General features: G+C 41.0%; 1 protein-coding gene across 9 annotated transcripts; it reads right to left on the reverse strand.

The window, feature by feature from the left end:
- Nucleotides 1-1,465: 1,465 nt before the first annotated feature.
- On the reverse strand, nucleotides 1,466-14,037 carry B3gnt5 (UDP-GlcNAc:betaGal beta-1,3-N-acetylglucosaminyltransferase 5). Of its 9 annotated transcripts, none has more exons than XM_052157959.1 (7): nucleotides 13,732-14,037; nucleotides 13,392-13,582; nucleotides 13,027-13,176; nucleotides 12,247-12,378; nucleotides 9,007-9,113; nucleotides 8,629-8,848; nucleotides 1,466-5,702 (listed from the first exon to the last, which is right to left on the reverse strand). In XM_052157959.1, the coding sequence occupies exon 7, from the start codon at nucleotides 5,407-5,409 to the stop codon at nucleotides 4,276-4,278; it is 1,134 nt and encodes a 377-aa protein (XP_052013919.1). In that variant the 5' UTR covers nucleotides 5,410-5,702; nucleotides 8,629-8,848; nucleotides 9,007-9,113; nucleotides 12,247-12,378; nucleotides 13,027-13,176; nucleotides 13,392-13,582; nucleotides 13,732-14,037; the 3' UTR covers nucleotides 1,466-4,275. The 9 variants fall into 9 exon arrangements, with proteins under 9 accessions (XP_052013919.1, XP_052013915.1, XP_052013917.1 ...); XM_052157955.1 differs by having other exon boundaries at nucleotides 13,027-13,261; XM_052157957.1 differs by having other exon boundaries at nucleotides 13,027-13,287.
- Between the last annotated feature and the right edge of the window lie 5,995 nt (nucleotides 14,038-20,032).

Raw genomic sequence — 20,032 nt, forward strand, 5'->3', positions numbered from 1 at the left:
GTAAGTAACTATCTTGCCAGAATAATATTACTGTGTCATTGGATATACTGAGTCTCTACTGTCAGAATTTATACTGTAGCTAAGAACAAAAAATGGAACAGTTGTAAGAAAATTTAATCCTGACCCAGAGTTTCTATCCTCACTTGATCATTCAGTTCCTAGATAAAAGGCACATACAACCTTTATATTTACAATAAACCTCAATCAGTACTAGAGCTGGGCAGATATCTACCTTCTGTGCTATTAGAATCTTCTTTCCTGTAGATAACTCTGAGTTATTGCTTACTGACTGTACTTCATCTGGGCTGGGCTGTTCTGAACTCCATTTGGCCAGCCCTCAAGGCCATGTTTTATGGTTCACCTAATCCCTAGCCCCGTCTCCTTTCTCCTCTCCCTTCTTCTTCCCTTTGTGCTTCTCCTTTGACCCAAGCCCAGGAATCCTAAACCCCATCCATGTCTCTTCTGCCACCTATTGGCTGTTAGCACTATTTAATTTAAATTAGAAACAATTTGTGGGCAGGGTGACATAGCATCACTTGGGTCTTCATGCAGACTCCAGATCTTGGAGACCAGTACTCAGCATTACAATAAACAGTTCCTCAACATGGAACTATTAGAGGGAGTTATCACAGGTGTGGATGTGGCTCTAGAAGGCAAGGCTGAAAGGTTTCAGGTTCTTGTGTCTCTGTACCAATGGATAATTACAGGAACTCGGAATCAGTTAAGAGGAACACACAGAGAAGGGGTCTATGTGAAGACTGCAATGACCTTGAGTGGGTCATTAACATAGACTTGCCTCTTGCCCCTTCCAGACTCTTCCACCAGGGCTTTTCAGAGTATTCTCCTCTGGCTGAATGAAGCAGAGATAGTACACTTTACAAAAGAAATCAGCATCACCAAGGGAGGGACAGAAAATAATGGAATTTGTAATAATGTTGGCAGTGGGCAAAGTAAACTTATAGGGGATAAAGAAATGGGGCTTCTAAAGTCAGGCAGAAGAGTTTAGAACCAATACTGGAAACAGCCCTTGTGGTGCAGAACAAAGGTGTGAGGAGAACAAGTTAAATCTTACCCTGATACAGAATTCAGAACTGCTCAGAAAGAACCATGAGAGAGACATTCTTCACTATCATGGGGGAATGGAGAATTGGTATGCCCAGCGATTTTAGGGTCCATTCTCATTGTAGCTAATGAATAGAGTCTAACCTCTTTAAATGGAATCTTAATGCACTAAAACTGCAAGTGCTTTTTGTCATGGCATTCTGAACAAATGATTAGGAAACAGAATTTCCCACAAACATAGCATTCCTCCTTAAGTATCTCCATGACAACCCTCCAGTGAGCACAGCAGCAGTGTGGGCACATATAGGACAATAGGTGGGTAGTACAGACTCTTCTAATATAAAACAGCAGGTAACAGTACACAGAATGATGCCCACACAGGACTTTAAATTCACATTACTGGTGATTTTTAACTTATTTATTGGAAAGCATATAATTTTTAAACCTACTAATTTTCATACAAGATTGAAACTCAAGCAATATAAATATTTAACATTTTGGTATAAAATTAATAGCTGAAAAAAGATGCAAACCAAGAATAACGAGGTAAGTTTTGTTTTGTCTTTTAGCAGTATTACTGTGTGCAGCCATTTTTTAAAACTCAAGTGACCATCTGGACCAATAGTTTATTTCCTTTTTTGTTTCATTTTTCATTTTGAAAGCAGCCCTGTATTAGAGCAAGTTGTTTCTTTTCTTTTTAAAAGGTTAGAACAACTGTGTTTATAAATACCTTTCAGGGCTTTGGATCTTATAATGGAGTCATCTGCCAATTCCAAAAGACAGAGTACCTCCAAACCAGTTCCATTCTATTCTAAGCAAAAATTAAAAAGATGAACAAGGTTCAATAGAGCTCAATCAATCAAACAAAGAACTACTTCATAAAGTACCAGTGTACACAGACCATCTTGTTTGTACACAAGAGGGAAAGATGACATTTTCCAGCCAGTGACAACTTTTACCAGTTCCATGTAGAAACATGGACACTTATTATCCCATGTATACCTAAAGCCAGCAGTTATCAAAGGGCCAACTGGTGAGAATTAACTATGAAGTTGCTCTTAAAATTACACTTTTGTTCTCTAGTATTTAAAAAAACTGATGAGAACACCTGAACTGTTAATAATCTAAAACCCTGAATCTACCCTAAAATAACTATCTTAGAATGTTTAACACTGGTCTTGAAATTAATAAGAAACTACCAGAGCGGTATAAACAAGCTTCATATCTCATAATAAAAAACTTACAAAGATTTCTGTAAACATTTTTAAAAAAAAATCTACCTGCAAAAACACAGATATCATTTAGTTGTGTATTTTGAGAAACTCTTAGATTTTTTTTCACATTATTTCCAACATCATCCTAATAATGGTAGCTAAACTTGCCCTACTATGTGCCTCTGTCTGAGGTTTGTTAAGCATCTGTCTCCATTCGCTGAAGTCGTGTTTTGGCCTGCTTCACAGGTCCTTACTCGATGAATGTCCCTTAGTCCTTTCTGGGCTGGTGCAGCTTTTTCTTTCTCCTCTCCCTTCTTCTTTCCCTTGTGCCTCCCCTCTGACCCAAGCCCAGGAATCCTAAACCCCACCCATGTCTCTTCTGCCCGGCTATTGGCTGTTGGCAACTTTACCAATTAGAAATAATTTGTGGGCAGGGTGACATAGCGTCACTTGGATCTTCATGCAGACTCCAGATCCTGGAGACCAGTACTCAGCATACTCAGCATACTGGTACTCGGTCATAGTTCTCGAGGGCAGTCTTTATAAACAGTAAGAGGAGGACATCTTGAGCCTGACACTTCTCTCTGTGGTTGATCAAGTATGGGTAGTGAGGCTGCGCAGAGCTGTGCTTGAGAGACAGGGAATCGTTCACAAAGTCATAGGTATTTATGAATTCCTCATGATGTTTGCATATCAGCCACGTCTTAATCCTGTTTTGTAAAATAAATGTAATTTAATTTATTAGATCTGCCAAGCCTCTGATTACAAAGAACATGCAGATTTACTGAAATTTCTAATCGCATTTGGTCAGTTTCTCAGCTCTCTTACTCTGCTCCCATGTTTGAAATATTTAAAAGATCACCTCTGATAGCTACTGAGTCAAATAATAGATTATTTTAGATGTGGCAGAGTATTAAAAACTTTCAGGTTAAGAGTCTGCACCTGGAACAAAATCTGCGTCCTATGAGATCGCGTTAGTAAGCGTGGGTTAATGTGAGTCATGAATGTCATGATCTGGACCCCAAGCTAACACATTACAAGTTACAAGGAAAAGAGACTTTTAATGCATGCTTCTTTGTCTTTTCCCTTTTGGGTGCTGAGCAATACCCCTAGTTCTATCGTTCCTTTAAGTCTCTTCCATTATTCTACTCCTCACTGTAAGCTGTATCCAAACAACTACCCTTAAACAAAGGCTAATATTTAATACTTTAAAAGCAATTGAATAATTCATTAAATTAAAACCAGCTTATTGGAGTTGACAGGAATTTATCTTTAAAGAAGGTCCTCCAGGGCACAGGAACTACTCCTGTTTTACAACTTTAGAGAAAGCCTACACATGGTATTGGTTAGGACAGAGCTGACCACTTTCTAAAGTTTTATACTAAAAAAATTTTTTTTGAGACAATGATAAAAATATATTTTAAATGATTCCAGAACTGCCTAGGTAAATGGCTATAGGAATGCCAATGTTAAGTGACTTAACTGTAACAAAATTATAGACTTTTCCTTGTATGTCCTTATTCAAATGAACCTTTCATCACATTGATATACTTTCTTCTATACCACCTGCCTCCTCCCACCTCTACCTAGTACTCTTTAATAAAGATAATTTGGATTGCTTGTTCTAAAATGTATTACTTTCTTAGAAATGCTACATTATACATTTGCTAGGTATTTTCTCAAAGTTATTATTTTGATACCAAGGCTTTTCAGGTGCTCTCCATACCTCAAATACACTTGTAGAACCAAAGAGAAATTGAAATTTCTACTTGACTCTTGCTCATGATTTAAGTCTTTAAGTTGATTTAAATGATTCCTTAAATTGAAATTAAGCTGCAATTTAATTTGGAGTTATATTGACTAGTTTGACTGGATTTTGAAATGACCTCTTTGCTTTGAATTCATTTGACTTAGGGTAGAGAGAAACATTTACAGATTTTTTTTTTCCCATTCAAGTTTGGCTCAGTGACAGTTAACACAGTACAGCATCCAAGTACTATCAGGCAAATGCAGCCCTACAAGGATAAGAATTCCTGTAAGTCAATCTGCAGAGAAGAACTATCTTAATTAACCTGCAGTATATTTGACCAAAAAACCCATTTGAAATGTGCGTTACTTTAGGATCTGTAGCTTCCTTCCAGAGCTCCTGCAGATCATCTAAGTGTCCGTGAGATGTTATCATCTTTTCATAGATGCAGGGATGATAAGGAATCTTCCCTTCCCCAGAGAAAAATACATGGTCCTGTGGCACTATCCCCACTTTATTGGCGCAGAGGCCCATGAATACATCATCTATGTACATACTGGAATTTACTGTCTGCGATGCCTCATAGATTTTGGCAGCTACATCGCTGGAGACGACGTAGGCAGCACCAGCTGTATAGTCAGGGTAGGCCGGCCACTTGTACATTTCATAGGGAACATAATATTTGCTGCTTTTGTCTCTAACAGGGGGGCCACCCCGATGAACATGACCAACCCAAAAGTCTCGAACTCCAATCTGCTCTAGCCCTTGAAGATATTCAATGAGGTTTGGAATGTGGATAAATATATCATCATCAGCAGTCATCAGGAATTTGGCATGTGGGCAAAAGGTGTTCGCCCAGCTGAACTGAAGAAGAAATTTAGAAGTAAGATTGTGGAAAGAATCAAGGAAATCTTGCTGAATTATATCCTTGTGCACTTGATCTTCCCAAATCAGTCTTTTTTGCAGTTTTTCTCCCTTCAGTGGATCAGGAGTTCCTAATGCAAAAAGAGTTTTGATGTTGACATTGAATCTAGACTGAACATAATTCTCATTGCCCCACGTTTTTCTGATTGCAGAACGTCGGTCATAGTTTTCAGGAGCAGTCTTTATAAACAGTAAGAGAAGGATATCTTGAGCCTGACATTTCTCTCTGTGGTTGATCAAGTATTTGTAGTGAGGTTGCACAGAGCTGTGCTTGAGAGACAGGGAATCGTTCACAAAGTTATAGGTATTTATGAGGTATCTGTAGGAGTAGGACTTCATATGGCTCATGACATAATTATTGATTGAGCCCCAGAAAACCATAAAGCTTAATATAAAACAAGTGGCAAAAAAGTGAAAAAATTTCCATCTCTTGACTCTTCTGCTGCTAAAAAACATTCTCATGTTCTCAGGTCTGTATGTATATGACTGCTTGCTTCTTCAGGACTATGGAACTTTGTGTTTGTAGAGTAGATGTGTTTCTTAATGCATATTGGTCGTAAAATATGGGAATATCTCATTCCACACAAAATTCTCTTCTAGCAGCATTTTCTCTGGGATTGTAAAAGAATGGAACGCTACAGAACGAAGACATTGGTGTGTCCAAATCCGTTGACACTGGCGCTCCTCAGTAAGTTCTGCCTGTGGCCGCACATGCTTGATCCATGTGCTTCTTCCTATGGACATGCACTGTAGCCCTACCAAAAGAACAACACAGGAATGGGACTCTGAGTTACCATAGAGAAAAGATATTTCTTGTCCCTTACACCAAATGTGACCTGAGGGATCCTCACAAAAGTATTTGTGGCATTAGTATTTAATAAGATAAATTAAGGTTCCATTAAAACTCCCCCATATCAGGTAGGAATAAGGATAAACTTAAAAAAAAATCAAGGTTCACAGTCAAGAAGACAAGATTTGCTTTTAGAAAGAAGTTTCCAAACTCCCAAATTACTTTGTGAGTTCCAAATTTGTACAGGCATCCTCCCTAGATGGCTTTTAACAGGCACTGCTCATTTACCATGTGCTAAACTGGCAGGTAGAACTTCCAACCTATCTTTGTGGCCAGAGAAGTGAACACGAATGGCCTTCTAGTCACTTACTGCTTGTGGTACTGTGTCATGCATCCTACCACGGACTCTGAGAAACTAGGGAAAGCATAAGTCAACTTGGTCTTTGTCAGAGCAAATGAGAACGTGCATAACTGTGCTAGTAACAAGAAGAAGTCAGATAATTTACCCAATGCACAGGAGTCCTTTAATTTGAACAAATTATTTTATCTTTTCCTTGACACATGTTGCTTCTATCTTTACTTGTCCCTAAATGTGCTCTATCCACATATACCAGAAAATGGGAGAATTAAAATTCTTCCATTGCCTTTAGCCCCATCTTCCATTGTTTAATCCCATGAGATAGTTCTCAATGTCTTTTCCCCTTTTGGTGATCATCCTTTCTCATCCAGACTAGAGCACAGACTTAAGGGTAGAACTTTAGTCAGAGCAAACTTTCCAAAACTCTGATATAATCAAAGTCACCCCCCCATCCCCACCAGCTAGTGACAAGACAGAGTCTAGGTTATAAGTTAACTTGACATTTAAGATCCCTTTGACTCTATCTCTCCAGCTAAGCTCTAACACCGTTGGACAATATCAAATTACTGGCAGTTTCATGTACCCTGCCTGATCTTTGCATCAGTACTACTGTGTTGACCCGCACACCCCAATTTTCTCAGAGCATGGTGTGTACACATTCCTAATGTACCACAGGCATCCTTTAGCTAGAAGCTTGAATTATGGTTTCCCCATTCTATCAAAGATGTTCCTTATTTGTGCCTAGAGATATTATTGCTGCGACCCAGGGGTGGCACATATGTCTCCTGGGCTTTGGTTAGGATTGGGGGGAGAATTCATCAAAGAAGTGTACTTGCAAGACCATGCCACAAGCTGCAGGGCAGAAACCCTGCTTTGTGACCAGAGACTTGTAATCATGCACTTCCCTCCTTGACATTGATATAACAAGAACTGCACACACTGAGGACCCTGCAGAAGGATTCTAACTCCAGGTGTGGCACTGCCTTCCAGACCTCTGGGTTTTCAGATTTTGTTTCATTTCCAATTGCTCCTAGACAGGGTCATAACTACAGGGCTAGTCATGAGGAATGTTCAAATAAGGAGACTAAAGCAAGTCTCACTGAGACTTTGTCCATAGCTAATCAACATGTGTTTTACTTTATCTCCTAGGATATACATTTTAAAACTGCAAAAACTGGGTACGAAGCCACAATCAGCAAGACAAAACAAAACAAATAAAAGGGACAGAGTGCACAAAAAACAATAGTTGTGAGTCTTATGCTGTATGCATTCAAGGATGCTATGTCAGTGCATTAGTGGGCTTGGTTATAAAAAGGCCAAATACTTTGTTCTAAAGGGCAGATCAGTCTGACAAAACCGTCCTGCCCTCCATATGCTTAGCATGTCTGGACTTAATGATTTGTGGGAAAGCAAGGGAAACAACAGGAAATACTAGTGTTTCATGCTGGGTTCTGCCTAAGGCTTATAAAATAACTTTTTTTCAGTGGCAACATTTTTGCTTCTACAGTGGATGCACTGTGACCCAGTGCTGCTTCCCACTGCGGCGTGACTTCTCTGCCATGATGGAGAGTACACCCAAATAGTGAATCAAGAGAAACCTTTCCTTCCGTAAGTCTGACTTTTGTCAGGCATTTTGTTATAGCAATGAGAAAAGTAGCTAACACACTAACTTTTGGGATATAAGGCAGTACAGACATTGGGCTGGAGAGAGTGCTTAGTGTTTAAGAGCCCTTCCAGATTCCCAGCATCTACACTGCAGTTTACAGCTGCCTCTGAGGTTTGTTCCACGGGTTGCAATGCCTTCTTCTGGCCTCCAAAGGCACTGTATACAGGTGGTATAGACATGTATGTAGGCATCATACATGCTCACACGCATGTGCAAACACACCCACACCCACACACACTGAAATATCAAGATGAGGGGCACACATACATACAAATAAAAATATAATCTTTAAATTATTTTTTAAAAAGGAGAACAAGGTATCTCCTAAAATACTAAAATACTTCTAAAATAGTCAGGGAGCTGCTGTATCCCTCAATTACCCAAAAGAATAATTAATTCAGACAAAAGAAGTCTTTCTTTAAACTTCTTTAAAAAAAAAAAACTACAGTTAGTGTTTCAAAAAGCTACAAGTTTCCTGATAATAACACCCAGTTTTTATTACTTTACCCTATCAATTCACTTCCTTGTTGAATTTGCTTTTGCAAAATTGTATATAAATTTTGAAAATAAATGGAGATATTTGGAGTTTAAGTTCAATTTAAACAACTGCATTGTTTAGTGTTCCAATTAACCAGGCAAGCATGTGAGTGTGTTCTGTGCAAGCACAGTAGGGAGGCATGACATGGCTCTGTGGAGGCCAGGCATGATGGAAAGGGACAGGTTGGAAGTGTGCAAGCTAGGCACAGTGGAGGGATGTGGCATATGTATGTGCGAGCCAGGCACGGTGGGAGAACACAGTGTGGCGATTTCTGTTCTTTAGTCTCAAAGTATTTACAGTTATCTTGAGATAAGACTTATTGTACTCACATCAAGTATAATTCCTGTGTACACAATGGTGAGGTGCATTTTCAGCATTACTTTGGATCAAACTATGGGCAGCTCGTGCAAGGGAAAAGATGTCAAAAGTAGACCAGAGGGAAGAGCTTGGGTTCCATCATGGCGAGCTCACGAATATGATGACGTTGAGCATCTTCTTCCATCTGTCTGTCTATAGGCATCTAGATGCGCCATGATGGAAACAGGACTGCTGCACAGAGGACATCAGGGTATACAATTGTCTTTCCTGAGCCATGATGTGTTATAATACTTTACCATTTATTTGTCACATGCCTTGTCCTGGGCAGCCCTGAAAAGCAAGTAATGTCTACATTTAATGAATTTAACAGATGTTAACTAGCCCCATACCTGAAAAGGCCACAGACAGGATGCTGGGTATGACTTCAGAGACCTTTCACGGGGTGATATTCCACCGAAGAATCAGTACGTACAATGTTGCAACCTGAAATCTGGACCTGATAGATGAAAGAGAATAGAAGATTCCAGAAGTTTAGAATGACAAAAACAAGTACATGTATTTAGTCTTTTCTACTCATCATGTGTACCTGACTTGGTTTAGAACCAGGTACCAGTGCATTCTGAGGATCATTTGACATAACTTAATAGAATCTGGACCATATCAACTATATATATATATATATATATATATATATATATATATATATATATATATTTATATACACATATATATATATTTTTTTCCTTCTCTAGATACCATTCATGGCTCCTTACTACAGACTAGTAGGTGGCTGATATTTCCAGGTGGATATCAACCTTTCAAAACTGCTCTGCCCCAACACTCTTCTAAGAAATATTAGCCAGATATGAATTTACTAAAATATTGATTGCTAACAGGCACCTAGCAGATCCTAACTGACCAAATGGAGTATTCCATTATCCTTGACCAGAAGGAATGCTAAGAATTGCCAGGTATGGTGGCACACATGTTTAATCCTAGCACTGGGGAAGTAGAAAGAGGCAGATTTCTGAGTTCCAGGCCAGCCTGGTGTACAAACCAAGTTCCAGGAGAGCTAGGGTTACACGAGAAACCCTGCCTTGAAAAATAAATAAACAACAACAAAAGCAATTGTACTGAAGATGTCTTTCAGTGACAGTGACACAAAGGTAAGATGAGGCTTGTCAGCTGGGTACTGACCCTGAGCGGAGTCAACCTGTTAGCTTATTTTGTTAAGTGCACTATCAGGCAGTTATAGAGTGGCGGGAAACCAGGAAAAGGGACACAATATGAAATTTTAGGTGGATTTCATGTCATAGCTCAACTTCACCTTCTGGAACCTTACTGCCTATCCTGGTAGTGTAATGTTTTTGTACAGTAAACATGCTTTCTAGTGTTAAATAACTGACAATAGAAGACCAATCACAGGCAGTCTTCAAATTCATAGCATTAAATGTGGAGAAGGATTAGCCTCCCTGAAGGGTGATCCCAGGCAATCAATCCACTTCAGGTGTTCATTCTAATCTCTTCACTAGTTCCTTTCCTGCCTGGATACCTGCAGGTCCCCTAACTGGGGCCCAAAAGAAAAAAGGCAAAACAAGCAAACATGGAACACATGACCTTTGGAGGAGGTAAGAAAAGTTTGCTTTAGATAGAAACTAAGGGTTTAGGGAAACTCCATCCTTTCACTGATAAGGGGTCATGATCTTAAAGTGAGAGAACGGGAATGGAATATGGGTTTTACTCAATCCTCTGAGACCAAGTATTTTATATAATTAACAAAATATTTGTTAAGATACAAAGGAACAAAATAGTCAGAGTATAGCTCTGCAAAATTATACGCATAGGAACTAAAGTAAAGAGAGCCTATGAAAAGAAGATAAGAAGTCCCTGACAGTTATTTTTTAAAAAATGGAGAAAAGGAGAGGAGGGGAGGAAGGGAGGGAGGGAGGGAGAGACGGAGGGAGGGAGGAAGAGAGAGAGAGAGAGAGAGAGAGAGAGAGAGAGAGAGAGAGAGAGAGAGAGGCTTTGCTATGGCAAGCAGAATGGACTCCAGAGCCTTTTGACCTCCACATCAGCCACTCCTGTTCAGGACTTGTGGTCCCATACTATGGGGCTGAAATCACAGCTCTCGGGATGCAAACTGCCTGTCAACTCTTTCTGCCTAGGGCAGGACAACGCAGAGCAACACCTGTGTTCCAAAGAATGGTTGGTGGGGCTCCATCGCCTCAGCATGAGTTAGTTTGGCTCTCCCAGAATTAGTTTCTTGTCTGTGTTTTGTTTTTCCCTCATAGTGGGAATGACTCAATATTATTGACCCCTTCACAGGAGAAAAAAATTAAAACAAACCCAATTACTAGTACAGAAACAATCCACGACTAGTGCTAAAGAACTAAGTCGATGTTATTTATGTTTCAGAGGTATTAGTCATTCCTTATATGGAGAATGTTTTATATGCACTTATATGGAGAATGTTTTCCTAATCATCTAGTTAATGCTTATGTGAATGCTCAGTTTTCATAGTAAATAAAGTAAAAGGGTAAATGGTAAAAGGTTATTTTATTTATTTAAAATTTATATCTTATCTGACCACGCTTCTTCTCTTTAAATATAAAGATTCCTCTACAAGAGAATATATGTATATATATATATGTATATATATATATATATGTATACTATATACCATGATGTGTACTGTATACTGTAAGTAAGTCTAGATTCCCATTATCTTACGTCTTTGCTGGCAGAGATTTGATGTTCAATGGAGTAACTCTGAGTAATTTGCTTTGATCTGCTCAAGTGAGCACATACAAAATCCCTAGCACAAGGCGTCTACTTTGTGACTTTGGGAAAAGACTGTCTTCTGACTTTCTCCCAGTATCTTTTAATATATGCTCTGAAACTCAAATTTGAATGCACTTGGGCTGCAGCAGAACTTACCGTTTACAATTGGTCAGTCAGCAAGTGTAACGATTCTATCCAAAGTGACCCATTTTTAAGAGATGACCCATTTAAAACCCATCCAAGCTGTGATAGATCTGAGAATTAGAAACCTACAGACTTTCACCATAAATCTGTTTGGATATATTTTGTTTTTTATAAAGAGAGATTTGATTCAGATTTTAATGAAATATGTAACTGCATTTTTACTCAGTAGGGCCTAGATTTCATTTTGAAAATCCTTTCCCACCTTCTGAATTTTCTTTGTAAGAAAAACAATTATAAGGATCCTTGCCTCCCAGGAAGGGCCGCAGTGAGTTTCAGAACTTACTCATCATGACACTTGTGGAGATCTTAAATGTCTAAGGAACCTTCCTTAGAAGATCTACAGGTGGCACAGTCAGCCTCATTTTTACTGAGTGCTTGGTATGGGTAAGTAGGCGTGAAGTGGGAGGAAAGGATGGGGAGAGACGAGAGAGCGGTAGAAGGAAAGTAGTTAGGAATATGATGGACGCCCTTTAGTTACTGAAATTATCTTGTATTCAAACAGCAACACCACCACCAAAACAAAAACAAAATCACTTTGCCCTACATTTCTTTTGAGAAACTTTCTCTTCATACTAGAGATTGAACCCAAAGTCAGACTTGCAAGCCTGTATCCCCTGCTGTCTTTTGATGAAGTCCACACTTACAAATCATCCTTTCAGTGTTCAGGGTGGGGTCATTTTCTGCACCACTACCTTCAATCGTACTTTTCTAGGTCAGTTTCAGTGTTCTCATATACATCTCCCTGGCATCCCTGCCCCCAGGGACCAGACTGTTTCCTAAAATAAAGGCACAGAGGAGCAAATCCAATTTTAATTTATGTACTTTCACCAGAAAGTTAGCCTAAATATTAGCTCTAATACCACCAACTACCTTGCTGTGGCATCTGTGTCCCTGTAACATGACCTGTAACCTAAGAAAACCATTACTGCTGTAGAGAATGAGTCAAAAGCTGCTACTTTTATCTACGGGTGTCTGAACAATCAGTTCACCAATATGTTAAAGAAAATAGAGTAGCCAGGAGATTCTCATTAGAAAAAAATCTTTTCCCAGTTTCTCCTACCGGCCTGCTTCCCAGTTTCCTTTTTTTTTTTTTTTCACCCTGCCAGCAGCTATTCCAAAGAGCCAGTCGGTCAGCTCCCTCACGTGCAAGCCACCCCAGGCTTCATCCTGAATTCAGTCCAGCACTGATAAAGGTCAGGACCCAGACTGAAGCCCTGCGGGGGCTGGGCCGGGCTTCACGACACCACAGACACCTCTCCCCACTGGCAGGCCCGGGAAACCCGGTGCTCTGGACCCAGCGGGTCGGATCATAACTGCGGCACAAAAGCCGCAGCTGGGCCTGGGGTGGTCGCCGCCTGGCTCTGGCGCCCACCAGGCCTCGGTGAACAAAGGCTCTCGCCAAGGGAACTCTCCCTTCGCAGCACCTCGGGACTAGGCAGCCCTGGCTCGCACCGAAGAGCCATCTATCTTCCGGACCATTCCACGCTGATGCCTCCGGGCCGCCCGCGTGGACGATCCTCTCCTCTCCTTCCCGCCTCCGGGAGATCAGTCCGGTCCCGGCTCCAAGAAGGAAGCTAGAGGTGGGGCGGATCCCGGTCCCGGGACTCTGAGCTAGCAGCCCTCCGGGAGGACCTCCGAACCCAGCTACAGACTTCGACTCTGCAGGGGTTCGAGAGAGTCCCAGTCTAAAGCAGAAGGCAAAGCCACATTCCCCCACAGAGGGTCTCGGCTCACCGTGGGACTCAGCGGGCACTCCGGGTCGGGGGGCTGGGGGAAGACAATGACTGACCTTTCATCCAGGAGCGGCGTTGGTTAAGGCTGGAGAGCATTCATCCAAACCGCGCTTCAGTTAATCGTTTTCGAGCTGAGCAGAAGGGTTTGAATGGACAGCGGTTCTCCCATCCTCTCGTAGTTTTCCAGCAAATCTTAAGGACCCGCCGGTCTTTTGTCGGGACACTTAGGACTTGAGCTTCTGGGAACCTAAATAACAAAGGAAGGAAACGCAGATTTACGTGAAGCGGTAACTGCACAGCAACAGTTCCTTTTAAAAGCAGACCCTTCCCCTCTCTTCAGTTTCCCCACTGATTTACAATCGTACTCCTGTAATTTTCAAGCACTGTAAAACTCACCGAGTAACCCCAGTGCTTAAATGTCCCAGTCAGAGGTCTGCTGTCCTCCTAGAAGCCCTGGGGGGAAAGTCTCAAGAATAAAACTTGCAAACTAAATTTCGGTTGTAAGCGAGGAAGCTAGGGCAGGGCTCCAGGAGAGACCCCGCTGGAGCCGGCTAGAGCCGGCCGAGAGGGGCGGGCCTGATCAAGGGTCTTGGCTCAGTCTGGGGCGCAGCCGCAGGAACCTCCAGTCGCCTGCTTGGTCGCTCTACTCCAGGCTTGGTCGCCAAAGCTCAGCCCCGCCTGCCAGTCCGCCCCTACTCTCCCCTACCGCGGTTTGTGAAGGTGATGTGCCCCGCCCTAAAATGCTGTCTCCAGGAAGTGACTGCCTCACTTGTCTGCTTGTTGATTCTGAGGACCAAATGAGCCCAAAGTAAAGTTCTTGCACAGACTGTAACCAAACGTTATCAGAGTAGTGTAGACATTCGCTGGAGGAAGGGGCTAGCAAATAAATCCTTTTGTGGCTAGTTGCTTGCTTAAAAAAATGCTGTTCTAGACTTTTCCTTATAGAAACATTCAGTAGAGCTCCTATTTTGAGCAGTTTTGTAGTTATACATACTGAAAACAGGACAAAAAAAAATTCCAAAAATTTCAAGTCCAAATATGGGTTTTGTAATTGTAAAAGTCAGCAAGTTCAAAGTAGTTGCTGAATCAGGTTTAAAGCATACTTGTTATTTCGAACTCGAGTTTTAGGAGATTTTGTAACTGCATTTTAAAAGCCCTTCAGTGTATTTCCAGTCCTGAAATTCTTTTCATGTTTTACTCACACAGGGCATGGTTCACTGTTAACTCACCTGTCCAGAAGATCACAAGCAGAAATCCTCATTTAATGAGACTCCTGATGGAGTCTGACAGTCATCTATAAAGAGGAGCATTCATTGTTACTACAGGGTTAATCACCCCCCAATTATCTACTTAAATCTTGACTAATGCTCCTCCCTAAAACATATGTGTATGCTGTATTTATATATTCACATATATTCAACTGGATATATGTTCTTTTTTCAGTCATTTGGAACTAGTCACATGTGTCAGTTTATATAGGTAGGCACACAGGAAATATGAACTGATGAAAACAGACACATATTAAAAAGACCTTTCTCTCCAACCTCCATACAGACAGACTTGATGACTAACAATTATAGAAGTAAATCCATATAGTGTCATATGCCTGTAATCTCAGCACTCAGAATGATTTCCATGTGTTCAAAGGCAACTTCGATAGCATAATATCAGGTGAGCCTTTGGATACATACAATCTTCATCACAATCACCATCACCACCACCACCACCACCACCATCATCATCATCATCATCATGCAAAACACAAAAATTAGGGGTCATGGTTAAAGCACCTGAGGCTAAGAGGTAAGGAAGGGCAAATGGCTCAGAATGATCTCTCTGGGTCCAGACACGTGTATGTATGATGGACAGGAAAAGGAAGTCCTTTCATTCATCTAGAAAGATTCCCTAGATCATCTGGCCCCCTCATCCATAGTACCTTAGAGAAACGTACGATTTCATTGCCAGAGATTGCATGAAGCTTTTGAGACGGGCTGGGAATAAAATTAGATCATAGTAATGGAAAGAAAGAGGTCAGTGTATTCTGTCCACAGTAGTTGCTTGTGAGCATAGTGCCCTAGAATTCCAAGCAAATGACTTTGGATCGTACCGTTAGGAATGTGCTTTGCAGAACACCAGAGTCCTGTAGAATATATCTGAAAATAAAAGTAACATCAACTTATCACATTTAAAGTAAAAGGGGCTGGCATTTTCATGTCAGAATTAGAAAGTGCGGATAAGCCGGGGAGTGGGGCAGGGGGAGGAGACACGAGTATGACTGAACCAGAGAGTAGAAAGAACACTAAGCCCTGAGTGCAAGAGAACTTTCCACACTGCTGAGCCGGGAAGAGACCAGTGATGCTGAAATTCTGCCAAATCCCGTCGAATTGTGCCACCATGGTGCCAGACTTGACCTGTTCAGCTAAATTTGCTTTCTGGATTGGCAGATATGGCCCTATAGAGACACTATTATGAATCCAGACATATTCCAGGCTCGGTGTTCTGAAACTGATGTAAACTTTCATGTAAGACTTAACTTGGTGAAATTCTGAACTAGCTTCTCCATGAAATTTCAGGCAAGCTACTCAACTTCTCTTCGGCCCTGTGTCTGGGTGAGTAAGGACTCAGTTCAGTTTCAGTGATGAGCAGAACACGGTGACCAGAGTCATGACGATGGCTGGGCGTGGTGAATGCTTGCTCTCCGCATCCTCACCCCAGGCTGTAGAAAGTTCTTGTTCCTTTATGGAAAGGCAGAAGTTGGCTTCGGGCCCTTCTCCTGCTTCAACGTTATCAGAGGATCAGCTGTGTTTCCCATTGGGAATCCCGGTATGTAAAACAGCATCACCCCCTTTAAAAATGCCTACCCCTGGCTGCCTCCTCTTCCACTTCCCTCTCACTCATGTACCTTTCTGGTATGGTTGCTTCTCCTATATTTGCTTCTTGGTGACATCTTCCATTACCATTCATTCCCCATCTATATTTCTATCCTTGATTCCAGCCTTCAGGATAGCATGTGTAAACAAGAATGTCAGAAAAGATGCTTCAAAAGGAGAAAGTTGTTGGGACTTTGATGCTGCAAAGATGAGAATTGGCTTTCCCTGTCACTCTTTTTGACTGTTTATAAAAATCTGTGACATTTTGCCACTATACGATAATCTGTTTTCTAGATTAGGTTGAGACTCTTCCCATCTTGACCATGAAGGTAGAGATTGATTCCCTCATTAGGTTGAGACTCTTCCCATCTTGACCATGAAGGTGGAGATTGATTCCCTCAAGTACCCCCATGATGCCTTTCATAGAGTAAGTAAATGCACACCATATTAATTGCTGGGTTACTTGAACTTTTGCCAAGTATTTCTATATAAACCAAATGTTACATTTCTAATAAAAGAAGCCTCTAGAATAGTATAAGGGCTCCAAAGCTAAACTCTTTCCTAAATCTCTCTTCATCACCCCTGTGGTTTGGCAACATTTATATCCCTCATCAATGCAAAGACAACAGAAGACAGTGAAATCATGTTAGGCTTACATAGAACTGGAGCATGAAAGCAACTGCCACCACCGAGGCCTTTATCTCAGACCATCCCAAGAGCCTACTCTTCTATACTATTCTTGGTTTTGGAGTAGCATCTTGGGATTGGTTCTCTCCATTAATACACCCCACATTTTCTTATATGGAAAGCCTCAGTAAGGCCCCTTGGGGACAGGAAGACCCTTCTTTCTGGGCCTCTTCCTGTTCCACTAGAGGTGTTCTGTTGGCTGAGTGGGCTTTAGCCAGGAATGGAGAGAAGCTGACACAGTTTCCCTTCAATAATGAAAACACTCAGGCCACCTCTGTGACAGTGGCGTGCTACCGTGTTTATGCTGCACCTCTCAGGTTTCATCTTCCTTCTCCAGTGGCAGAGCAGACATTTAACACTTCTAGGGTCATAGAGGGTGCTGAGCAGTTGTCCAGGGAGTCTCTCTAGCTCCTCCAATGCACCTCTGTCCCACTTAGCAGAGCACATTTTACTTGAATGAACAAACAAGGATAAAGACAGCCATGAATGCTGATTGGCATTTATACTTTTGAAGGCATTTGTCACTCAGCTTTGCTTCAGCAATGTCACCTGAATCAAATGACTTGGGTTTGTGGTGAGAGAAAAGAAAGGAAGAAAATAGTTATTGACTGTACTGTGTTGCTAGTCTAGAGATTTGTGCTGGCAACCAATCAGCATTTGTGTTGGGAGCTTCACATGTAAATTTAGGAGGCCGAATGGAGCAGATCTGGATAGAAAGGGGGCTGCTACATAGGATCAGTCTATACTTATGAAGACGTCAAACTTCTGGACAAAAGGTATGCTATGTTGGGATAGAAGCTTTGTGTTTGTGTTATCAGGAAAGAAGAAAAGTCTTTGGGTTCCATCCAAAATAATAAGGATCATATTTGATTGAGGAAGATCTCCTGAAGATCTTGGCTACAGGAAGGAGGGAGTAAATTAAAAGAACCAAACAAATGAGTAATATATGGCAACCTTCTATTAAAACAGTCTGAAACTGATTGAGACAACAAAAGGCCTCTAGCCGAAACTTCAACCCTGCATGGCAAATAATCTTGTTCCTATAGAATTCTCATAACTTATTATTACAAGTTCTGTGACATAAATGGAGATTTATGTTGTACTTTGGTTTTATGATCAAACTAGCTCGTAAAGAAAAAAAGCAGTTGTTTTCCACCTGCCCAAACATCTTTAACTGATCTGTGCACACTGCAGATTCATACGTAATGTTAATACAACAGTATATGTCACCTCGAAGAAAAAACGATGAAGATTCCCCATCAGAGATGGCTTACTGCTCCAGATCTCTGTCTGATCCTACCACAGATACCACAGACTGCCTCAGTGGCTATGTTCTCAAAAATCTACCTCTACAACAATGTCAAAAGAGCTAACTGACTTGGTCCAGCACCACAGCCTGTTGAAATCAGGATTTCAGTTGAGCCCTGAAACTTTCTCGGCATACAGAAACTGGACAACAAATGCCATAGTTCGCTTTTTTAAAAGGTTAACTATCGTTGTAATTTTCTTGCCCCCCCCCCAAAAGAAATTCTACATCCCAAATCAGCAGGAATCAATTAGAAGAATACACCCCATTCCCAAGAGGTGGGATGGTTGATTTTTTTTTCATTCATTGGATGTTGGATGTTTGTTGACTCTTAATAGAGACTGGTTACTAATAGTTACAGTCTTGAACATGGATAAAGCAAAATTTAGGAACTCGGGGATTTCTTTCTTTTGTCTTTTTCCATATTCTTCTTTCTTTCTTACATAAGGGAAAGGGAGTTGAGAAGAAAGAGAGGGGAGTGTAGAAATATTATAGGAATAATTAAAAGGGGGTAGATTATTGAATCTGCGCTTGAACCAGAAACATTTTATAGCCATAATCTTGCAATAGTAGAGTTCTTTGTACTTTGATGCAAAACTGAGGTTATATTTTGTTACATTGGTACAGAATCTTGTATATTGATACAGATATAAGGTTGATTTTTATACACACATGTATACACATGCTTTCAATATTTATTTGAGATATTGTGCTTAAGTAATTGTTTTTTTTCTTTTTTTTTAGATATATTCTTTATTTACATTTCAAATGATTTCTCCTTTCCTGGTTCCTCCCCCCTAAAGTCCCATAAGCCATCTCATCTCCCCCATTCCCTAATCAACCCCCTCCCACTTCCCTGTCCTAGTATTCCCCTACACTGCTATATTAATTCTTTCCAGGACCAGGGGCATCTCCTCCCTTTGATGTCCTACAAGGCCATCCTCTGCTGCCTATGTGTCTAGAGCCCTGGGTAACACCATGTTACCACAGTACCATAGTACTACCTGATTGATGTTTTTGTCCTCGGGAGCTCTGGGAGTACTGGGTGGCTCATATCTTTGTTCCTCCTATGGTGCTACAAACCCCTTCAGCTCCTTAGGTCATTTCTCTAGCTCAGTTCAATGGCTGGCTGAGAGTGTCCCCCTCTGTTTTTGTCAAGTACTAGCAGAGCCTCCCAGGTGACAACTATATTAGGCTCCAGTGAGCAAATATTTGTGGGCATCCATAGTAGTGTCTGAGTTTTGTAACTGTATATGGGATGGATCACTAGGTGGGGTAGTCTCTGAATGGTCCTTCACTCAGTCTCTGCTCCACACTTTGCCTCTGTATCTCCTTCTGTGGGCATTTTGTTCCCCCTTCTAAGAAGGACCAGAGTATACATACTTTGTTCTTCCTTCTTCTTGGGTGTCATTTGATATGTGAATTGTGTCTTGAGTATTTCAAGCTCCTGGGATAATATCCACTTATCAGTGAGTGCATACCATGTGTGTTCTTTTGTAATTTTGTTACCTCACTTACAATATTTTCCAGTTCTACCCATTTGCCTAAGAATTTTATGAATTCATTGCTTTAATAGCTGAGTAGTATTCCATTGTGTAAATATACCACATTTTCTGTATCCATTACTTCGTTGAGGGACATCTGGGTTCTTTCCAGTTTCTGGATATTATAAATAGGGCTTCTATGAACATAGTGGAGCATGTGTCCTTATTACTACATGCAGGAGAATCCTCTGGGTATATGCCCAGGAGTGATATAACAGCATCCTCCACAAGTGTCATGCCCAGTTTCCTGAAGAACTGCCAGAGTGATTTCCAGAGTGGTTGTATGAGCT

Source organism: Apodemus sylvaticus, chromosome 15, assembly GCF_947179515.1.
Source record: "Apodemus sylvaticus chromosome 15, mApoSyl1.1, whole genome shotgun sequence".
Lineage (NCBI taxonomy): Eukaryota > Metazoa > Chordata > Mammalia > Rodentia > Muridae > Apodemus > Apodemus sylvaticus.

Excerpts from the sequence above, each read along its gene's own strand:
- B3gnt5 (XM_052157962.1), bottom strand. The coding sequence starts at position 5,409 with ATGAGAATGTTTTTTAGCAGCAGAAGAGTCAAGAGATGGAAATTTTTT.